General features: G+C 45.7%; 1 protein-coding gene and 1 long non-coding RNA gene across 3 annotated transcripts in view; one reads left to right on the top strand and one right to left on the bottom strand.

Annotated features, from left to right (window-relative positions):
• The window catches only part of LOC111547700, a 27,370-nt gene extending 17,119 nt beyond the window's left edge, over positions 1–10,251 (top strand). For both annotated transcript variants that reach the window (XR_002733201.2, XR_002733202.3), the window contains exon 3: positions 9,596–10,251. This is a non-coding gene — a long non-coding RNA (uncharacterized LOC111547700). The remainder of the gene's footprint in view (positions 1–9,595) is intronic.
• Positions 117–19,215, bottom strand: ELOA (elongin A). The gene is made up of 11 exons (XM_023219683.2): positions 18,550–19,215; positions 12,788–12,844; positions 11,891–11,997; positions 10,111–11,302; positions 9,623–9,734; positions 7,524–7,679; positions 7,319–7,416; positions 5,741–5,921; positions 5,380–5,491; positions 4,355–4,527; positions 117–2,663 (listed from the first exon to the last, which is right to left on the bottom strand). The coding sequence occupies exons 1-11, from the start codon at positions 18,700–18,702 to the stop codon at positions 2,602–2,604; spliced, it is 2,403 nt and encodes an 800-aa protein (XP_023075451.1). The 5' UTR covers positions 18,703–19,215; the 3' UTR covers positions 117–2,601.
• Between the last annotated feature and the right edge of the window lie 3,200 nt (positions 19,216–22,415).

Consider the following 22,415-nt stretch of genomic DNA (forward strand, 5'->3'; position numbering starts at 1 on the left):
AAAAAAAAAAAAAAAAAAAGAAAAAGAAAAAAAAAGTCTCTGCCTTAAACAGTCCAAGAATCAGGCATTTTCTAACTTCTTTTCACTGACACTGTAAGTAATGAAGACACAGTATATGGAGTTTTTTGTTTTTTATTTAGACATGGAATTTTCCTTTTCATATAACTTATCTAATTAAAATATTCATCTCGGTAGTTACCACAAAAAAGTAACATAGAAAATTGTATTTACATTTTGGGACCAAAATACAAATGAAGAGCAGGATGACACCTTGCTCCTTTCCCTCCCGCTTCCCAGAAACAAAAAGCCCCAAAGAAACTGCTCAGTACACCAAGGATCAAAGGGGTAATCTGTAATTTGGTGATTTGTATGTAGTGTAGCACAGAAAAAAATTGCACGAGTTTTTCCATAAATGAGACCAGAGGTTCAAATTCATCCTGTGTCAGGTTCAAATTCATCCTGTGTCTGCTCTGCAGTCATTTTAGTAAGCTGGGCAAGGAGGTCATTTAGAAATTGGGTTTTTCCTCTTGCCCCTGACTCTTCACACCAAGTCACATCCCTGATGTAGATACTCTTGGGGGAGGGGAAAAGATCTGGCTCTATGCAAACAGGGTTCATCAAAAATCTTTATGTGCCAAAATGGATACTGACATTGATATGAACAAATCTGCCTTTTCTTCCCTCCCTGCCTAAAGACTCCTAATGGAAATTAAATCATACACAACTGAATCTAAGATATGAAAAACTGGTTTCAATGACAAAGACTTGAACACAGTTAAGAGACAAATTCAAGGTGGTAGACACCTAGAAAAAGCTATTCTAGGCAGCAGACATCTGATACCTGACCCAAATGTTCATTTGGTTTCAGGTAAGAGGCTTCCTAATATTAGATTCGGGGGGCCAGGCTAGGAATAGGGGTGGAATGGTGTACAAGTGACCAAGAGAAGTAATGCTTTACCCAATTCAAAAATATAGCAAATTAAAACACAGTAACGTTTGTGTCCTGTCACAATAGGCACTCTGCACAGCAATTCACACTGAACAATGTCGAGTTTCTGCTGAACATACTTCCTACATTGCTCTGGAATTCAAAGTTGGCCTAACTGAGGTCTCCCAAGATACAGAAAACACTGGCTCTGTATCTTGGGCTTTGAGAAAACTTGTCAGGCTGTCACATTTACCATCCCCTCAGTCTGCATGTCAGGTTCCTTAAGGACGCACATCTCAAATGTATGGCATCTACCTCCACCTGGGTCACAACCAAGTGGGTTTCTACTAGATCGATGTTCCTTGACAGCCAACAAGGGAGCTGACATTGCCCTCCTAAGTTCTGATCTTGCTCCTGTTCAACTGGAACTTGATGGATCCCATGTGGTTTGCCCCATCCTGATGCTGTGGCTCAGACACTCTCCTCTCCCTAAGCTGGTCCTTCCCTCCAAATCCTGCTTAAACAGAAGGTAGAAAACGCTTCAGCGGCAAAGTTCTCTTCCCAAGCCAACAGTTTTGTTCTTCCAATCACATGATCTTACCTTTTAAATAAAAGGCAAAACAAACCAATTTCCAATATAACATTACAGCTTTAAAAACCATTCACTTCTCATAGTGATTCACAGAGAACAAGAGATTAAAGTGCTGGCTTTTAAATGTCTAAAGTTACATTCAGGGCTACAAAATGCCCTGCCATGTGTTTGTTTTTCCTTCATGCTGTTGAGGAGAAGGAAAGATAGGGAAGGGGACTGGGGGGAAACCCAAAAATTTTCAATCAGATACTGGAAATTGTAAAAGTGGGAAGTGGGGAGTTCTGTGCAAATCAGTCTCCCAAGGTTCTGTGTCCTCTAGTGAGCCTCAAAGAAAAAAAAACAAAAAGGTAGGGACTCACAGAAAGGATGAGGGAAAGGCTCCAGACCTACAGAGCACCTCCCTTAATAAATACTAGTGAGTAAGAAAGAGATGCTCCTGCACAGGAATGCGCAGCGACACTGGGGAGGGCCTGAGGTGGAGTCCACCGTGCCCTGTCGCCCCACTGAGGCTCCCTTGGGGATGGGCGGTCTGGTGCTCACTCCTCGCCCTATGTGCAGCAGGTACTGTGCCGGCTCTGGAGATGCCCAGTCCTCTGTCTGGACCAGAGTCCACTCAGGAGAGCTGAGCTGGGGCAGGACAATGGCTTTCACTAGGCTTTCATCTGATTTTAATAAGGACCTGGAAGATAAAAGGCTAAATGTGTGGTAGAGGACAAAAAACAAAAACAAAAACAAACCTGGGGGGTAATATAAATACAATCTGGGGGCAATATTTATTAATTAAAACTATGTCTTATAGTTTACAAAGATGCTAATGAACAACAAAAGTATAATTGACCTTTAAAATCCTCAGTGAGACAGAGGCTTCACATCTTCTTCAGAATTCTGAAGTGTGCTCCAGGCAGGGAGGCGGGGCTGTGGCACGCAGGTTCCCAGGGGCAGCACCTGCAGACTGCAGGACTCGGAGACCAAAAGGATCCACAAAGCAAGACTCCAGTTCCCTGTAGAATTCCATTCCCCAACCCCCACTTTCCTTGTATTCTTGCCTCCCCAGATTCCATTTCCAAGGCAAGTCCTCAGTTTATCGTCGGGAGAATCTGTTCTTGAAAGCTTTAATTGTCTTGGCCATCATTGGGGCAATTTCTGTGAAAAGAGAAACAAGGCAGCTGTCTCAGATCTATGGCGGCTTAGACACACCCCCAGTGGTTTACAGTCAAAGCCAGCTCTGCTACTCTTGGCTGTGTACCACCAGGCAGAGATACAAGTAGTAACCATCTCCTCTGTTTACAATGCAATAAAAGCAGCAGCACAGAGCAGATACTTTCAGAGGACCTGCCAGAGGAATAATAACCACTCTCTAACTATCTGCACCAAGGCTCAGAGAGCCTGGCCAACTTGCCCATGGTTGTACAGTAAGGTACAGAATTGCAATTCAATCTTTGTCAGACTTTCTTGTTATTTTTTTAAAGAAAGGGTCTCACTCTGTCACCCTGGCTAGGGTGCAGTGGCACAATCACAGCACACTGTAGCCTCTACCTCCTAGGCTCCAGAGTAGCTGGGACTACAGGAGTATGCCAGCATGCCTGGCTAATTTTTTTTATTTTCTGTAAAGTCAGGGTCTCACTATGTTGCTCAGGCTGGTCTCAATCTCCTGGGCTCAAGCATCCTCCTACCCCAGCCTCCCAAAATGCTGGGATGACAGGTGTGTGTGAACCACTGCACCCTGGCCTTTGCCAGACTCTAAAGGCCATACTCGGACATAACTTTGCCTCACAAATAGCCAAACCAGTAAACAGCCCGTCTACCCCTAATCTGTCCAGTGTAGAAACAGGTCTGAGGTGGCTCTGCAAGTACTGCCTAAGGAGGGCCAGCCTGCCTCCTGAATGGTTAATCTGAGCATAGCTGCTGCTCAAGCCAGGACTCCTGCCCTCCCATAGGCCCTGCAATTAATACAGAATAAGACTTAAGTCAGGACATCCCCTTAGGATATTGGGGATAGTCTATGGTAATAAAGTTAACAAAATACAAAATAGATGCAACTAGATATAAAGAATAAATATTTGGAAGACCCAACTGGGCATGCTGGCTCACGCCTGTAATCCCAGCACTTTGGGAAGCTGAGGCAGGCGGATCACGAGGTCAAGAGATTGAGACTATCCTGGCTAACACGGTGAAACCCTGTCTCCACTAAAAAATAGAAAAAATTAGGCAGGCGTGGTGGTGGGCACCTATAGTCCCAGGTACTCAGGAGGCTGAGGCAGGAGAATGGTGTGAACCCGGAAGGCGGAGCTTGCAGTGAGCTGAGATCATGCCACTGCACTCTAGCCTGGGTGACAGAGCGAGACTCCGTCTCAAAAAAAAAAAAAAAGAGACAGCGTCTGTCACCCAGGCTAGAGTGCAGTGGTATGATCTAGGCTGACTGAAGCCTCGACCTCCCAGGCTCAAGTGATCCTCCCACCTCAGTCTCCTTAGTTGGGACTACAGACATGTACCACTATGCCCAATTTTTAAATTTTGTAGAGAGAGGGTCTCGTTATGTTGCCCAGGCTGGTCTTGAACTCCTGGGTTCAAGGGATCCTCCTGCCTCAGCCTGCCAGAGTGCTGGGATTACAGGCATGAGCCACCGCACCTGGACTGAACTATAATTATTTAAGAGATATAGTGCACTATGGACAAAGCAGAGGGAAGGAGAGACTGACATTCAGACCAGCTATGTGCAAGGCATCACGCACATGCAACATGCAGTCCACAAAATGTAACACAGTGAATAATGACATTGAGAGTTAAAAACTAGTTCTGAAATAATATTTGAGCAGGAACTCCAAGTTACTTACTCTTCACAGTGGGTTTCCTAGGATCATAGGAAACAGTGCTGCTGACCACTGGTGCCAAGTGGGCACTGCTGGTGCTTGGGCCATCATAGGCCGGCTCCTCGGGGCTGGGGTTAAAGCTGTTGCTACTGGCGGAAGCATGGCTGCTTGCCGTGGGGTACGGGGCTGGCTTAATCCTGCAACACAGGACAACACTGGTTAGTCATGAGCACAAGAAATCTGCCCTGAGCATGAAGAGCCTGAAGCTGGCCTGTGTGAGGATGACTCACCCTGTTTGTGGCTTTGACCAGTGGACCCTAGCACCCTGGATTCTGGTGGTGGCTCAGAGATGTCTGCATTATCCTTTCAGAATAAATGATAATCTCAACTAACTTTTCACTGTTTTGGTATAAATCTATACTTTGAAAATGCTAATGTGGCTTAGACAAAATAACAGTCATTGCAGAAATGTGTTTTTTGTTTCGATGAGAAAAGGGAAAGCATAAGGGAATGTTTCCCATAAGCCAGGCTTTGCTCTCCATTTAATCTTGACTACCCTAGGACAGGAGAAATTATCACCTTGCACTGCAGTCCAAGAAGCAGAGGCTGAGGGAGGTGAGGGAAGTGCTGAGCTGATGAGGTCTGCCTCCAGAGTCCACCATCTGCACTGCCTGGCTTTCACCAAAAGCAATTTGCTTCCTGCCACTATGGCTACCTCTTAAGGGTTGATAGCACACAAAAGCCAGGTAAGAACACAGATCTTTGGGAAGCCGAGACGGGCGGATCACGAGGTCAGGAGATCGAGACCATCCTGGCTAACATGGTGAAACCCCGTCTCTACTAAAAAGAATACAAAAAACTAGCTGGGCGAGGTGGCGGGCGCCTGTAGTCCCAGCTACTCGGGAGGCTGAGGCAGGAGAATGGCATGAACCCGGGAGGCGGAGCTTGCAGTGAGCTGAGAAAGCGCCACTGCAGTCTAGCCTGGGCAACAGAGCGAGACTCCATCTCTTAAAAAAAAAAAAAAAAAAAAAAAAGAACACAGATCTTACTTGATTTTCTCAGGGACAGCTGCTCCTCCCGTTCCAAACTTTTCCTGCCTCCTCCGGACGTCACGAGGTGGCTTGGCCACAGAGTTGACAAAGGCCATCTTTGCTTGTCGGCCTGCGGAATTATGGAGATGAACATCTGCCTTCTTGAGCAGAGATGCTACTGTTATTTAAATAATCCACGGGCTTTTCCACTGCCCTGAAACCCCACTATAGGGTAGCATGGGCTGTGGCAGAAGAAATACCCACCCTGCAACCTGATATAGGGGCGAGCAGTCCCACACCAGCCAAGCCCACCAAGACCCTGCTATTGACCAGAACACACATCCTGCCAGTTCTACCCCAGCTCTCCCATCTCTGTTACCTTTGGGCTTATTGGCATGTGCGAATTGGATATTCTTTGTTAGTACTCGTAGCCGCTGCTCTCGGGCATCCTGAAGCCGCAGGTACATCTCTCGCCACGACTCATACTCTTCGGGTCTTTCTTCCTTAAAGTCTCGGTGACAGTGAACTTTCCATAATTGATCTGTTTCTTCAATTAATACCTGAAACCAGAACCAGGACATCATTTATGTACAAGCACTTTTATGTATAAGCACTATCTTTTTATTTTTTGAGACAGAGCCTTGCTCTGTCATGTAGACTGGAGTGCAGTGGTGCAATTTCGGCTCGCTGCAACCCTTGCCTCCTGGGTTCAAGCGATTCTTGTGCCTTAGCCTCCCAAGTAGCCAGGACTACAGGTGCTTACCACCATGCCCAGCTAATTTTTTATATTTTTAGTAGAGACGGGGTATTGCCATGTCGGCCAGGCTGGCCTCGAACTCCTGACCTCAAGTGATCCGCCCACCTTAGCTTCACAAAGTACTGGGATTACAGGCGTGTGTCACCACCCCCAGCCCCATATCTTTTTCTGATTAATTACCTAGGAGTGACCAGTTTCCTAATAATTTTTTGGTCTTTATCGTAGTAGTATGTTAAATACCACAATTCTAGGAAAAAATAACTCACTAAATTTTAAAAATGCTAAATGTGAGGCACTATGCTAGTTGCTTTTGGTGGCTGTGACAGGATATCACAAAAATTAGTGTAAGATCAGTCTTTTCCTTTAGAAAATCAGCAAAGGGTAGAACTGTGATCAAGTCCAATCAGGTACTTCTCAACACTACGCTGAACTGTGATGGCAGGGGGCAACCTAAGAAGGATGTTAAGTTACTGGCCAGACGCAGTGGCTCATGCCTATAATCCCAGCCCTTCGGGAGGCCAAGATGGGACATCACTTGAGGCCAGGAGTCTGAGAGTCCATCTCTCTGAAAAATAAAAGTATTAGCCAGGTGTGGTGGTATGTGCCTGTAGTCCCAGCTACTTGGGAGGATCACTTAAGCCCAGGAGTTCAAGGATGCAGTGAGCCATGATTAGGCTACTGTACTGCAGAGTCTAAGCAACAGAGGTAGACCCTGTCTCAAAAAAAAAAAAAAAAAAAAAAAATATTAGGTCATAGAACTCTCAGAATTAAAGAGAGATAGCTGATGCAATCAAATGTGTATACCCATATCCTAAGGAGGATTTCTGGATAGATCTTGATGTCTCTTAAGAGACATCCAGTCAATCACCAGATGTCAGTGTCAACACAAAGTGCTTTACCCACCCTGGGTCCCAGCTGCTCTGCTGCCAGAATTCTCCCTTTTGACCTTCATGACTAGGCAAGCTCAAGGGAGGTGTTAAAAGTGTTTTTCTTCTCCCTTTGAATCCCACCTTGATCCTAGCCAAAGAGGCCCACTTAAGGTGCCAGGAGCAAGTGCTAATAACATGCTTGTTTAAAGGCCCACAACAATGCTCTGACCACTGATCTGCCCTTCAGCCACAGCGGAGTCACAGGGACAAAGCTATTTCTGGGGATACAAGCCAGAAAACTGCCCTCTTCCCACCCAAACAGAATACTCACATGATTGTATTCCTCTATGCGATACAGCTGATCAGGTGTACACCTCTCCAAAACGGGTTCAAGAACAGAATATGGGACTCCTCCCACTTCAAAGATTGCTGCAGAGAAATCAAAGGTGAAAGCACTGAGTAGCAGCCAAGCCACCCAGTGATAAGGTCCAAGTGCTACAATGTGCATGAAGGCTAAAGAGAAGCATGTGACTTACAATCAATGTTGTTTTTAAGTACTCGGATGCATTGCTGGTGCAAGGTCATCATTTTAGGGAGATAGGCACACTTGGAACCAGAATACACCTGCATCTTGGAATTCATTCTGCGCCCAGTAAATCCAGCTTCTTCTTCTTCCTGGGGTGAAGAGAATGCTATAGGGCAAGAAAAACACAAAAGGAAATTACAAAAGGCCCTAAGTGATCCAGTGAAAACTCTTCTTCTACCCCCCTCAGCCTCACACTTCCCTTTCCCAATGGCAATCCACACTACAGATTCTTGTAGATCCTTCTAGAGAATTTAAAAATAAGCTCCTGTAATCCCAGCACTTTGGGAGGCCAAGGCAGATGAATCATCTGAGGTCAAGAGTTCGAGACCAGCCTGCCCAACATGCACCTGTAGTCCCAGCTACTCAGGAGGCTAAGGCAGAGGAATTGCTTGAACCTAGGAGGTGGAGGCTGCAGTGAGCCAAGATTGAGCTACTGCACTCCAGCCTGGGCAACAGAGCAAGACTCTCAACACACAGAAGAAAAAAAAAAAAAAAAAAGAATTTCTCTTTATTCATTTTTTTTTTTTTGTGAGACGGAGTCTGGCTCTGTCGCCCAGGCTGGAGTGCGGTGGCCAGATCTCAGCTCACTGCAAGCTCCGCCTCCCAGGTTTACGCCATTCTCCTGCCTCAGCCTCCCGAGTAGCTGGGACTACAGGCGCCCGCCTCGTCGCCCGGCTAGTTTTTTGTATTCTTTAGTAGAGACGGGGTTTCACCGTATTAGCCAGGGTGGTCTCGATCTCCTGACCTTGTGATCCGCCCGTCTCAGCCTCCCAAAGTGCTAGGATTACAGGCTTGAGCCACCGCGCCCGGCCTCTTATTCCTTTTAAACCAATTAATCAATTAATAACATACTCACTACATACACTGCTTTTTTTCATTTGCCACATCTGAGAGATCATTCCATGTCAATGCATAGACTTTCCACATTTTTTTTTTTTTACGATGGCATAGGATGCCACTGTGTAAACGAACCATGATTTATCTGTTAGTCTCCTGCTGACGGACCCTTATGTGGCTTCTACTTCTTTTGCTATGAAAATTAGACATTTTTTTCTTTCAGACAAAAATCCTATAACACATAGGATAAAGGGCTGCTAATAACAGCAGCAGCAATTTACTGAACAATTACTATGTGATAAACTCAGAGCGAAAAGGCATCACTTCTGAATTCACTAAACTGAGCCCTATGGGACAGATACCATCATAACTCCCATTTACACAATATATACAACTAAGGTCCATAGAAATTAAGGTATTTCTCAAGGTCATATAACTTACAGAAACCAGAGTTAGGATTCAAACCCAAGCCATCAAACTTCAGAATCTATGCACTTAGGAAATGCATCAAAAATCTGATGTTATGGTGATACAAGGTTTTTTGTTTGTTTTCAAACAGTCTTGCTCTGTCACTCAAGCTAGAGTGCAGTGGATGTCACTCAAGCTAGAGTGCATAGCTCACTGCAGCCTTGAACTCCTGGGCTCAAGTGTTCCTCCCACCTCAGTCTACTGAGTACGTGGGATGTGCCACCACGCCTGGCTATTTTTTTCTCTTGTAGAGATAGCATCTTGCTGTATTGACCAGGGTGGTTTAGGGTTTAGAACTCTTTTTTTTTTTTTTTTTTTTGAAATGGAGTTTCGTTCTTGTTACCCAGGCTTGAGTGCAATGGCACAATCTCAGCCCGCTGTAACCTCCGCCTCCTAGGTTCAAGCGATTCGCCTGCCTCAGCTTCCGGAGTAGCTGGGATCACAGGCACGCGCTACCATGCCTGGCTAATTTTTGTATTTTTAGGAGATACAGGGTTTCACCATGTTGGCCGGGCTGGTCTCCAACTTCTTACCTAAGGGGACCCACCTGCCTCAGCCTCCCAAAGTGCTGGGATTACAGGAGTGAGCCACCACGCCCGGTCGATTTAGAACTCTTGGCCATAAGCAATCCTCCTGCCTCAGCCTGCCAAAGTGCTGGAATTATAGGTTTGAGCCACTGCACCCTACCTTGAATGAATTTTTAAATCTTTTTCCCAGTAAGAAAAAGAAGATACAGAAAATTACCTTTTCGCTTTGGCTGGAAGGAGGATATCAGCTCGAGGGAAGGCAGTGGACGGTAACTGGCCTGTATTGCGGGTAACGGGAGGTCTGGCAACACCGGCAACACATCGGGCACCTGCAGGGAACAGACCCATGGGTGGAGAGTCAGTGAGTATGAGCACAGCTCTCTTTCCTACACTCTATTCCCAGGAGCATTAACTGGACACCTTGCACAGGAAGATCCAGGCTGGAGGGGGCCACAGTCATGCCTGACACCACCTCAGTCAGGAAATAAATACAGATGGGCCCATCACAAGAGAATAACGCAGAAAATTCTTATTTGGGGTACAATGTACCCTGACAACCAGTAAAGCCCAGAGGAAATTACCGCAAGCTGAAATTCAACAGGCCCCCTAAAAGCAAGCTAAGGAAAACAGTGGCAGGGCAATCCTCTGAGCTCTGCAGGGCCAGGTACTCTGGGTGGGAAGCCACCAAGGGGCTGAAGGGGTTACCTTTCTCAGCTTGGCTGAATCAGCTCCAGCCGGCTGCAGCTTCTCTGACTTGGTTTTGTTCACCTTGGGTAATTTCTGAACTGAGTCCAAGTTTTTACTAGTGCTTTTAGAGTCATTTTTTTTAAGTCCTTTATCTCCAAGTGCTGTGGCTGAAGTTTTCACAATCTTTTTCTTTTTCTTCCGGGGCTGGTCATAGCTGAGGTAGGATTCGAAAGACATGGTTGGCTGCTCGAATTCATCCTCCATATCTGTCTCCTCAACTTTAGGGAGGGAGCCAAGTGACTTTCTGTCCGAATTAGTTTTGACTTTCCCTTCTGGAGTCTTTAGGTTGTTAGAACCCTTCTCTTTTACCTTGGGCAGCAGTTCTCCTGCTCCTTTTCCTGTGTCAAAGCTGTCCAGACCTTGCTTGCTTTTGTCCAATTTGGCTTTCTCTGGGTCTCTGTGCTTTGGCTTTTTCAGGTGGTTGTCTGAAGCAGCCTCTGAGGGAGGCAAATACTTCTTCTTCAGGCTGCTGCCCTCTCTGTCCTTCTCTTTCTTTACGCCACTAGAGGGCGGTTTCTCCCTTGCACTGTCCCCTGAGGGTGGCCTTCGGTTCTCCTCTTTGGAGAGGGCCTTGTGTGATTTCTCTCTGCTCACCACAGAGGCCTTCTCATCACTCTTGGCATCCACGGGGCGTTTGTCCCTGTGGGAAGATTTGTGCTCCTTGTTTTGACTCACAACCCCTTTCCCATGGGGTTCACCCAGGTGTCGTTCTTGGCTGGCCCCCAGTCTGTCCTGAAAGGCATTGCTGTGGCCTTTCCCAGGCTTCTGGTGTGAAATAATGGGCTCCTGGTCCTCCTCCAGGGATCTGTAGTGGTCGACGTACATCTGATGAGGACTGGTACAAGATGGAGGGGATTGAACGTGGCCATAATCAGAAGACTCAGGGTCTGAAGAGTAAGTTGGTGACATTCTGTGACACCTCTTTCTCTCGTCTCTCCTCTCATGACCATGGGACACTTTATGAGGTCTCTCAAGCTCTGAGAGTTTCCTATGTTTCTTCTGCCTGTGGTCAGGGATATAGGATCGGCTCCCCGTGGCTTTCCAAGTTTCTTGGTAGTCCCCCTCCATCTCCTCCTCCTTCTGCAGGGCATCCCGAGGGCGCTTTCGGGAACTGCTCTTCTCAAAGTCCTGTTCATCAGGCTCAGCATTTCTAAAATAAAACAAAAAGCAGACAAAGGAGGTCTAAATCTTGCTTGTTGAGGGACAAAGTCACAGAACCTAAACTCACCAAAGAAGTGAAGATGCAGAATTAGAAACAACAAGGTCTTAAGAAGAAGGTAAGTGGGTTATACTTAAAGATACTCAAGTCTTAAAACCGGGAAAACCCAAATGAGAAATGGTGACTTTAACTACAACATGCAAAGATCAAATATCTCATATACATGAAAATGTGAAAATTTTTTAAAACATGGGGACATGTTTGTTATATAAAATGGGGGCTGCTCATTATTTATCTAGTTCACAACTAAAAAAAAAATGCCATTAAGGAGCGGTTAGAAAGAACCATACCAAAATGTTCATAACGTTTGTCTTTGCATGATAGAAATAGGAAATTTTGATTTTTGTTTTTAATATTTTCAAATATTCTACAATGATCATGGATTATTTTTATAATTGAGGCAAAACAGTTTTAGAAGGCAAAAGAGAAATAATAAAGAAAACCTTTTGTATCTGTAAATACTTCAGGTAACCCAATTTAACCATGAAATTGACCAAACCTAAAGAGAAATGTTCTTACCGTTCCACAGGAACCAGCTTCTTCCACTGGGCCACTAGGTCCCTGGCAAAGCTTCCAACATGCTCGTGCTTTCGCAAGCTATTTACTGTTTTCCCAACCCCAGTCTCCTAAAATTTGACAAAGTAATGGTTAGAGGGGTCTGGAACTAGGCTAACGTTTTCCTAAAGAAATAAGGCCTCCTGCTTTGAGAAACTCAACAAGCAATACTTCCTTCCTAAAACATAACCCTGCAAATTTTAACACTAAATTACTTTGTGCCTATGCCCCAAATCTCTAATGACACACAGTAGCAAAGCGTACCAAGTTCAGAGAAGGAAAAAACACTTGTAGAACTTTAATGATAACAACAGTGATTAGGACAGGTGTTAGGCACTAAGATAAGAGCTTTGCATACAGTTCTGAATCAGTCTTTACAATAACTCTGTGAGGCAGGAATCAGACCCATTTTACAATAGGAGCAGCCTAAAGTCACAGAACTCAGATTTGAATCTGGGACTAGTTGATGCCAAAGTCAATGTTCTTTTAATTCTAATTTTGAAATAAAGTCAGGTAACAATATTCACCATTTTAACTAAAGTACATAATTCAGTGGTTTCCAGAACATTCACAATATTGTATAACCATTATAACCATCTGATTCTAGAACATTTACATTACCCTAAAAAGAAATCCTGTTCCTCCCAATTCTTCTAGGCCCTGGCAACCACTAATCTACTTTCTGTCTATGGATTTGCCTGTTCTGGACATTTCATATAAATGGAATCAGACAATATGTGGCCTTTTGTGTCTGATTTCTTTCACTTCCAAAGCCCATACTTGTAACCTTACTCTACACACTCTCCAGTGAGAAGGGAATGGGATATCATTATATAATATTTAAAGTCACACAGTTCTTACCGCAAGAATGTCTACTGTAATAGGCAGGGTGGAGAGTTTCTTCAAATATTTCAATAGCTGCAAAGAAGAAAACATTAATTTCAACAGTCATATTCACTTTAAGAATATCTGATTATTAAGTGCTTAGTGCTAACCATTTACAGTAATAAGTATTATCCCTATTTATAGTAATAAGTAATATCCCTATTTTACAAGTGTGAAAATAGGCTCATCAAAGTTATGTTTCTTGTCCCAAGATGCAAGTGGGGCAAGATTCACTTAGGTCTGTGGCTTCAGATTGCCTGCTTTCAACCACTGTGCTACACCAAGGGGAAATAAGATGTAGAGAAGAGAATCAAAACTTACCAACTCTGATAAAAGCCATCAACAACTATCATTTTTGCCCTAGTTTTGATAGAATTTATAAGAAAGGTACCAGTTTTAGGAGAATTACCCACGGACCTGGCACAGAGGAAGAAAAGGCCTCTACAGGAAAAGACCATCGTGTTTCCAGAAGGACCACAGTGTTTTAACAGAATTGTTTTCTTCTGTATAAGTCTAAAGCCAAGAACCATTTTGAATTGCCAGAATCACAGCTTTGATGTTAACACTGGACACAAAATGCCTGGGTAGATTAGAAAAGTGATCTGGGTTTGACCACATTTCCTTCCTATAGTCCCTAAAACTAGGTCAAAATCAGTATAGCAAAGCTGTTAAGATGGAGTTTGGGAGTCAGAGACAGGCTTCACAGTCTGTCTTTGTCACTCCTTGATGGGAGATCTTGAATAAGTCAAAAACATCCCCAAACTTCAGTTACTTCATCTGCAAAACAGGAACTTGGTCCTGTCTCTACTTCACAAACTATGAGGATTCATTGAGACAAACCATGTGCAGTCCTTAGTCATAGTGTCTAGAACAATATGAAAGCTCACTAAATACTTATCATTTCATTCATCGACTGACAGCTTTCAACGTTCTGCCCTTGATCTTCAACCAGATATTCCTCAGCCAATTCCTACTTGCTCTATCTCTAACAAAAGTCATGACTGGCCACACCTTTCTCTAGGAAACGTCTATGTGTATCTAAACATACTTACCATACAAGGAGTGCTTCAAAGTACAAGTAGTTTAAAATAGATAACTGTGGTTACCTTTACATTTAAATACTATATAACAAGATCTGTTCTTTTACCATGTAATACCAGGCTGTAATTGGTATGCCATATTGCTATTAGGTGGAGTAACAAGTCTGTTTTTCTGGTCATTCTGCTTCAATCATTACACCAGACAGAGCAATTGGATACCAAGTGATAATCTTGTTTGAGATCAAGTAAGAGGCCAAGTGGCATATCTAGGGAGTTTCACCTTCATAGTTGAGTGAAAATTATCCTCCACTTCAAATCCTATCACCACCAACATCAACTCAGGAAAAATTTTGTGTTTCTTGCCACCCAAGCCATGGGTGCAAAGACTAATAATGCCAATTCCTTCACTTAAAGGAAAATTTTAAATCACTGAAAAGGTCAAAAACAAGTGGTTCTCTCATAATGCCATTCTTGGAAGGAGTAGGTTGGGAACATTCACATACCATCTACTGTGTGTCAGCTACTACACTAAGTTCTCACATGTATTACCGCATTTCATCCCCACTAACCAACTCTATAAAGTGGATGTTCTCCCCATTTTACAGATATTGCAACTGAGCCCAATCAGGTTAGGTAACTTGCTTAACAAGATGGAAAGTCAAATGTGTCTACTACAGTAAATAAAGCCAGGAGAAGCATCCAACATCAGAACACTGTCCTTAGGAAAAGAAAATAGAACGGCAGCTCATATACTTCTTAGCATACTTGCAAGAAAGCAGAAAAACTCCTCCTGTGATCTCATTAGACAGTTCAGAACCCACATAGTAAAGGAGGTCACCAAGGGGACAAACGTGTCCCAGGACCTCTACAAAGCCAACATATAAGGATGAGGCTGGAATCACTGTGGGTGTGTTTATCTCAAAGCCTAGCACTAACTGGAAGAACAAATGCTGTCTTTCTGCTTTACTTTGGGTTGGTAGGGGTGATTTAAAAGCAGATAAAACTAAAACCCTCAAGATTTTCAGACTCATTTAGTCTAACACAAGAGAAAAAAGGACTTCACAACCCCTCTATTTTCAGTAAATTTCAAGAAAAAACAAAGCAATAACAAGACAAAGGCACATTGGGCATCCTCAGGTGGATCGAAACTTTTACCAAACAAGGTACCAACTGTAGAGCTTGTAAGAACTGATAACAGGCAATTGAGAAATATCAAACATTTGCGGGGTGCATGTTTAGGCATCTCAGTTGTCCCCTGCACAATCCTTCAACCCAAAAAACCAAAAAATATTTTTAATGTCACCTGCCATCAAAATGTTCTTGGTAGTCTTCACCGTCAGAATATAAGACAGGACAAGTTAACTATTTTTTTGGGGGGGGTTGGAGTTTTGCTTTTGTTGCCCAGGCTGGAGTGTAATGTTGCCATCTCGGCTCACAGTAACCTCCGCCTCCTGGATTCAAGCGATTCTCCTGCCTTAGCCTCCCAAGTACCTGGGATTACAGGCACCCACCACCATAACCAACTAATTTTTGTATTTTTAGTAGAGATGGGGTTTCATCATGTTGGCCAGGCTGGTCTCAAACTCTTGACCTCACATGATCCACCCGCCGCCCGGCCAACTGTGTGTGTGCAGGTTTTTTTTCTTTTTCTGTTTCTTTTTTTTTTTTTTGAGACGAAGTCTCGCTCTGTCGCCCAGGCTGGACTGCAGTGGCCGGATCTCAGCTCACTGCAAGCTCCGCCTCCCGGGTTCTCGCCATTCTCCTGCCTCAGCCTCCGGGGTAGCTGGGACTACAGGCGCCCGCCACCTCGCCCGGCTAGTTTTTTTGTATTTTTTAGTAGAGACGGGGTTTCACTGGGTTAGCCAGGATGGTCTCGATCTCCTGACCTCGTGATCCGCCCGTCTCGGCCTCCCAAAGTGCTGGGATTACAGGCTTGAGCCACCGCGCCCAGCCTCTTTTTTTTTTTTTTTTTTTTTTTTGAGACAGTTTCGCTCTTGTTGCGCATGCTGGAGTGCAATGGCGTAATCTCAGCTCACTGCAACCTCTGCCTCCTGAGTTTGAGCGATTCTCCTGCCTCAGTCTCCCGAGTAGCTGGGATTACAGGTGCCTGCCACCACACCCGGCTAATTTTCGTACTTTTAGTAGAGACGGGATTTCACCATGTTGGCCAGGCTGGTCTCACACTCCTGATCTCAGGTGATCCACCCACCTCGGCCTCCCAAAGTGCTGGGATTACAGGTGTAAGCCACTGTACTCGGCCTAAGGACAGGTAACTTTTATCAGCCATGAACTATGAAACATAAAAACAGAAACCAAGTGGCCCTAGCCTGCTGATACCTTCTCCCTCAAGTGAGCCAAGATGATAGATGAAAAAGTGAAAACAGAGTTACGGCAATGTCTAATACCAGAAAATCCATGAACATACGTGTGGAATCAAACCCTTGGCTAATAATGGTTTGAAAACAAGATCTGGTTGCAAATTCAACAGTGCTATATAATCATCTTGCAATTTCACATACAACCTGTAGGAGCTTGTTAGGTTACCAGAAGGTTGAAAGGAACAAGGCCAATATGCCAGCTTGCAATTTTCCCTCTTCAGTTAACTCATTTCTCAATGTCGACTATTATGCCCTTTGCAAAAATGATCTCCCAACATTTTCTCATCTTCATAATGCTCACTTCACAATGCAAAGCTAGTAGTTCAGGGTGATTTTTTATCTAGAAAAAGCCCAAATCCTCAAAAAAAAAAAAAAAAAAAAACCTTAATAATTCAATTAGGTTAAGGTGGAATAAGCCTTTTCCTAATTTTATATTTCATGCGAATCAACCAATAGAAAAACTACTTCCAAATCTAAATTCTAGTTAAAAAAAAAAAAAAAGACTGTAGACACTACATAGAACATTTTTATCTGACAGAAATAAAGAACAAATGGGAGTAGTTATTATATGGCATTGCTTTAAGGTATCAAACGTCAGTCACAGATCTTACAGTGTTTAGGAAAACAAACTAGTACTAAAATAATGACCATTTATTAGACGTCCACAAGGGGTTACTGTAAAAAGAAACTTGTAAGCATGCCTGACCACTAGGTACGGCACTGAAGCTGCAACAGAAAACATGGCACAATGAAAGCATTTTAAGTTTTCCCAGATTTGTAACTAAAATGGCTTCCTGAAGAAGTGAATCTTCGAGCTAGGTATGAACGAGAAGCCTTAAAAAGTGGTCTGATGGTGAGAGGCTGTATACAGCCTTTGGAATTGGAGAAACCCTACCTCCAACAGGCTAGAACAAGGTAAAGAGAAAGTGGCTCTTCAAGAAAAAAAAAAAAAAAAAAAAAAAAAAAACCCGAAGAACGACGATTGGTATCTTCTGAGCACTGACTTTCAGCCTGGTACCTTAGCCTTTCAGGTTAGTCCTAGGAAGCAGCAGGTGAGGAAGAGGCTCAGCAAAGCCATTCCCCCACGGCCCTAGCGCTCCCTCCACGACTTCCTCTTCCACCAGGACTGAGCTCCAACTCCAAGAACTGCCGGCCCCGGCCAGAATGATGACGGAGAATGCCAAACACGTAGTGTTGTATTTCCACTTAAAAAATCCTGACAGCCGAGTTCAACACCAGCCTGGCCAACCCAGTGAAATCCCGTCTCTACTAAAAATACAAAAATTAGCCAGGCGTGGTGGCGGGCGCCTGTAATCCCAGCTACTGGGGAGGCTGAGGCAGAGAAGTGCTTGAACCCAGGAGGCGGAGGTTGCAGGGAGCCGAGATCACGCCACTGCACTCCAGCCTGGGCGACCAGAGCAAGACTGGTCTCAAAGAAAACAAATAATACTGACAACCACCAGACTGTCTTCTGGAGACCATGGAGGAGTGACAGAAAGATGGAAAGGTACAAGAACGCTTTTAACTTAATGTTCAGTTTGTACAATAAACAACAAAAACTAGTTAACTACAATTAAAAATAGTTGCCCATCATTCGAACAACGAGAAACGGTAGCTTTTACCTTCCTATTAATCGCCAAAAGGAAACCTAGCTGCAACTTCCAACCCCGGGCCCACGCCTCTTTTTCAATTTCAACCTAAGTTTTCAGGAGTACGCCTAGGGGACGTGAGGCTTTATTCTGTTTTGAAAGGGATTCACTGAGAAAGCGAAAGGTCCACGTTCTGATATCCAGCCGGAGAGTAGTAACCGCGTCTCCGAGAGGCGCGGACGACACCACGAGCACAGGCTCCGCAGCGTTCGGGCGCCCGGTCTCCTCCTCCCAGCGAACACGCACGCACCCGCTGGTGAGTCCGTGCCGCTCCGCGGGGAGCCGGACACCAGCGCAGGCACCGGGTGGCCAGCGAGGCGGTGGCCAGCGCCCTCCCGCCCCGGGCGCGCTCTCCCGCAGGAAACAGCTGGCTCGGGACGCCACGGGAGCGCCTCTGGGAGGAAGCGCTGGGCACGCGGTGTCCACACCGGGCGCGCCCCCGTCCCGGGCCCGTGAGGGAGGGGGAGCGGCCGGGGCCCCGCGTCCCGACGCCCGACGCACGGGGTCCCAGCGCGCGAGCAGCGGCCAATGGCCGCGAACTTCACGACCCTAGCCCCGCGGGGCCTGGCTCAGGGTCCCAGTCCCCGAACCCCGCCGCGCCCGGGCCGCGACCGTTACGGGGCCCGCACCGTCCCAACGCCCACCCCGCTACGCGCCGCCCCCTCGCTCACCTTCTTAGGGTCCGGGTTCGCGACCAGGCGCGCCTGCAGCTTCTCCACAACTTGGAGCGCCGACTCCGCCGCCATCGCTGTCACTGGCGCGGCCTCCTCGCCGGAACTGTGCTCGCGTCGCGTCCTCGGGCCGCAGCTCCGCCCTCCGTGCATCCCCGGCGGAGACGGAAGCGCGCCTGGCCCCTTCCGGGCCTCGGCTGGGGTGTGCGGGGGGCGGCGGGCCGCAGGCTCCGCCCCCAGGGCCGGGTCCCCAGCGCCCACCCAGCGGCCACGCAAGCCTCGCGCCCCGGCCCCAGGTGTGCGCGCTGAGGGCTAGGGGCTGCTCGGGCCCTATGCGCCTCTGCCGCCGGCACCCCAGCTCCCGGTGCTCGCGTGATGAGCCCAAGCCTGGAAGACCTCTCCAGGGTCTAGTTCAAGACGGAATGAGGCCAGCGCGCCAGACTCTGGCTTTATAAATCCTAACGCTTTCCCCCTCCCGGGGCTTAGCCACGCCCTAATGAACACCCTGTCAGGGGTCCCGGGCTGGTGCCCGCCCTAGGAGTCCGCAGGTACTCGCGGTAGCAGCCACCCTAGGCTGAGCACACGATGCGTCAGTAGTTAAGAATATATTTTCCAGCCTCAGTACAACCTGATGAAGCGAGTTGTATCATCTTCATTTTACAGATGAGGAAACTGAGGTTCAAGGAGATCAAATTAACTTGCAGATGGCCGCAGAACAGGAAAGAAATGAAAATGGAACCTGAATCTAAGATATCTAGGACCACTGTGAGCGCACATTTCTGAACAGGTCGAGGAATTGAGGCCCAGAGAAAGGGATTTGTCAAAATCCAAACAGCTTAGTTCCTTCCAAGAGGCAATAATAGCCCATGTGTCTTGTTTTCCCCACAGTGTCTGGCACATAGGCACCAAATAAATACTTCTTGAATGAATGGACAGATAGATAAATGTTTCCTCTGATGACCTGCCAATGAGCCCTAGGGCTTGAATCAGAAGAGCCCAAGATACCATTCTTCAGGCTGCCTACTCTCATCCTAAAAGCACTAAGTTTTACCATTACTAATATTACCACTAAAAAGAGCAACTAAATAGTTGCAAACTGACTTAAAGTACCAGCATTGATTAAATCTCACTTGATCAGATCAAAGTAGAACCTAATCAGAGCATCAGCAGCAAACTGGCAATGCACCTAGCCTGATCTCTCCCTCAAAGCAGGAAAGCCCAGAAATTTTCCAGATTCCAGCTCTGGAAGAAACAAAAACACCTTAAACACAAGTTGTTTCTTCAAATGAGCATTCATTCACTCACTATGCTGAAAAGCCCTCCCTAACATGTCCCCACTCCTCCATTTGGTGCCCCTCCCCCAGTTCCCTAAGCAACTGACCACATTTCAGGGTGTAAATGGTCCGTTTATTTATCTGTCTTGCCACTGGGCTGTTTATTTATCAAGTACAGTAACCGACCTGTCCAACTTTGAATCTCTGCCACCTAGCATCATCTAGACCTTACAATCAGCATTGGATATAAAGTCCATACAAGACTAATGACCATCCACTTGGTGCCCTAAGGCTCAACTGAGGGATGCTGTGGAAAAGGCATTGAACTGGGTGTGAGAAAACTTCGATTCTAGTCCCAGCAGTAGTGTCTCCCTCCTCTGCATAGCAAATACTTTTACATTTTATATTCCTTCCATTTTGAAAATGTAGCACTGGTGTAATGGAATACAGACTGATTCTTGAAGCAGAATTGCTGAGTAATTGGCCTGGCACATACTCAGGACTCATGGAACATTCTGCAAATGTTACCCAGGGAGAGTTCAATAACCAAAATGCAAAGAAACAATGAGACTGGGCACAGTGGCTCACGCCTGTAATCGCAACACTTTGGGGGTCAAGACAGGAGGATTGCTTGAGCCCAGGAGTTTTAGACCAGCCTAGGTAACATAGTAAGACCCAGTCTCTACAAAAAAAATACAAAATTTTTAAAATTAGCCAGGCATGGTGGTGCGTGCCTATGGTCCCAGCTACTTGGGAGGCTGAGTTGGGAGAACCACTTGAGCCCAGGAGATCAAGACTGCAGTGAGCCATGATCGCACCACTGTGCTCCAGCCTGGGCAACAGAAAAAAAAAAAAAAAAAAAAAAAAAAAAAAAAACAGAAACAAAACAATGAATGTTTCTGGGGGATCCTGGAGTGGGTGCACTGCTCCCCCACAGCCACTCCTATGTCAGCCTGAGTCAGGCTTACCTGCAAAATACTCTTACATTTGGATATGTGACTTTTTTTTTTTTTTTATTTTTGAGACAGAGTCTCGCTCTGTCGCCCCGACTGGAGTGCAGTGGCCGGATCTCAACTCACTGCAAGCTCCGCCTCCCGGGTTTGCGCCATTCTCCTGCCTCAGCCTCCCAAGTAGCTGGGACTACAGGCGCCCGCCAACACACCCGGCTAGTTTTTTTGTATTTTTTAGTAGAGATGGGGTTTCACCGTGTCAGCCAGGATGGTCTCGATCTCCTGACCTCGTGATCCGCCCATCTCGGCCTCCCAAAGTGCTGGGATTACAGGCTTGAGCCACCGCGCCCGGCCTTTTTTTTTTTTTTTTTTTTTTTTTTTGTGTGACTTTTTTTTGAGAGAGAGAGAGTCTCAATCTGTCTTGCTCTGTCACCCAGGCTGGAGTGCAATGGTGAGATCTGGGCTCCCTGCAACCTCCACCTCCCAGGTTCAATCAGTTCTCCTGCCTCAGCCTCCCAAGCAGCTGAGATTACAGGCATGCACCACTGTGCCTGGCTAATTTTTGTATTTTTAGTAGAGAGGGGGTTTCACCATGTTGGCTAGGCTGGTCTCGAACTGCTGACCTCAGGTGATCCACCCACCTCAGCCTCCCAAAGTGCTGCGATTACAGGCGTGAGCCACCACACCTGGTCTGGATATATGACTTCTAGGATGAGCAGCTAATTATATATGTGTAATTCTCTGATTTTTTTACAAAAGTTTTCAACCACTTCTAAAATTGGTACTCTGTATGTATTCACTGGGGGATTACCATTGTAATCCTTGGTTTACACATTAGTGTTCAACATAGGAATGAGTTCCCTAAGGGCAGAGGCTGTTTACCCATCTTGGATCGGCAACATTGAGCACATAGGTGAGATTCAGTAAATTTCTTGAAAACTGAAATCATTATTATTAAATGTAAAGCTAGCCTGGCATGTCATCTGAAAACCTGAGAGGGGCTCCTCAGCTCTCTTATTAGCACTACAGAGCCCTCTGCGAAAGTAACTAAAAGACCCATCCTATTCTGTTCAGGAGTTGAGTTCAAGGCTATACTAGGGGAGAAGGATGGGCAAGGAGGCTCTCATCTGCTCCGTATACTTTTTTGAAGTTTTGCAGCAAGTATAGTCTACTCTTTTTTTTTTTTTTTTTTTTTTTGAGACAGGGTCTCACCCTGTTGCCCAGGCTGGAGTGCAGTGACACATTCATGGCTCACTGTCAGTCTTGACCTCCTGGGCTCAAGTAATCCTCTTGCCTCAGCCTGGGACTGCAGGTGTACGCCACCATGCCCAGCTAATTTTTGTATTTTTATTTTTTGTGAAGAAAAGGTCTCACTAGGTTGCCCAGACTGGTCTTGAACTCCTGGGCTCCAGTGATCCTCCCACCTTAGCCTCCCAAAGTGTTGAGATTACAGGTATGAGCAACTGCACCTAGTCTGGTCTATTTTTATAATGAAAATAACTTAAAGATATTTTAATTTTGTAAAAAAGTAATCCTAGGCTGGCTAGCATTAGGGTGATTTAAAACACTGAAAAACAAGTTAAAAAAAATTTTAGGCCAGGCCTGGTGGCTCATGCCTGTAATCTCAGCACTTTGGGAGGCT

Source organism: Piliocolobus tephrosceles, chromosome 1 (genome assembly GCF_002776525.5).
Source record: "Piliocolobus tephrosceles isolate RC106 chromosome 1, ASM277652v3, whole genome shotgun sequence".
In the NCBI taxonomy this organism is placed as follows: Eukaryota; Metazoa; Chordata; class Mammalia; order Primates; family Cercopithecidae; genus Piliocolobus; species Piliocolobus tephrosceles.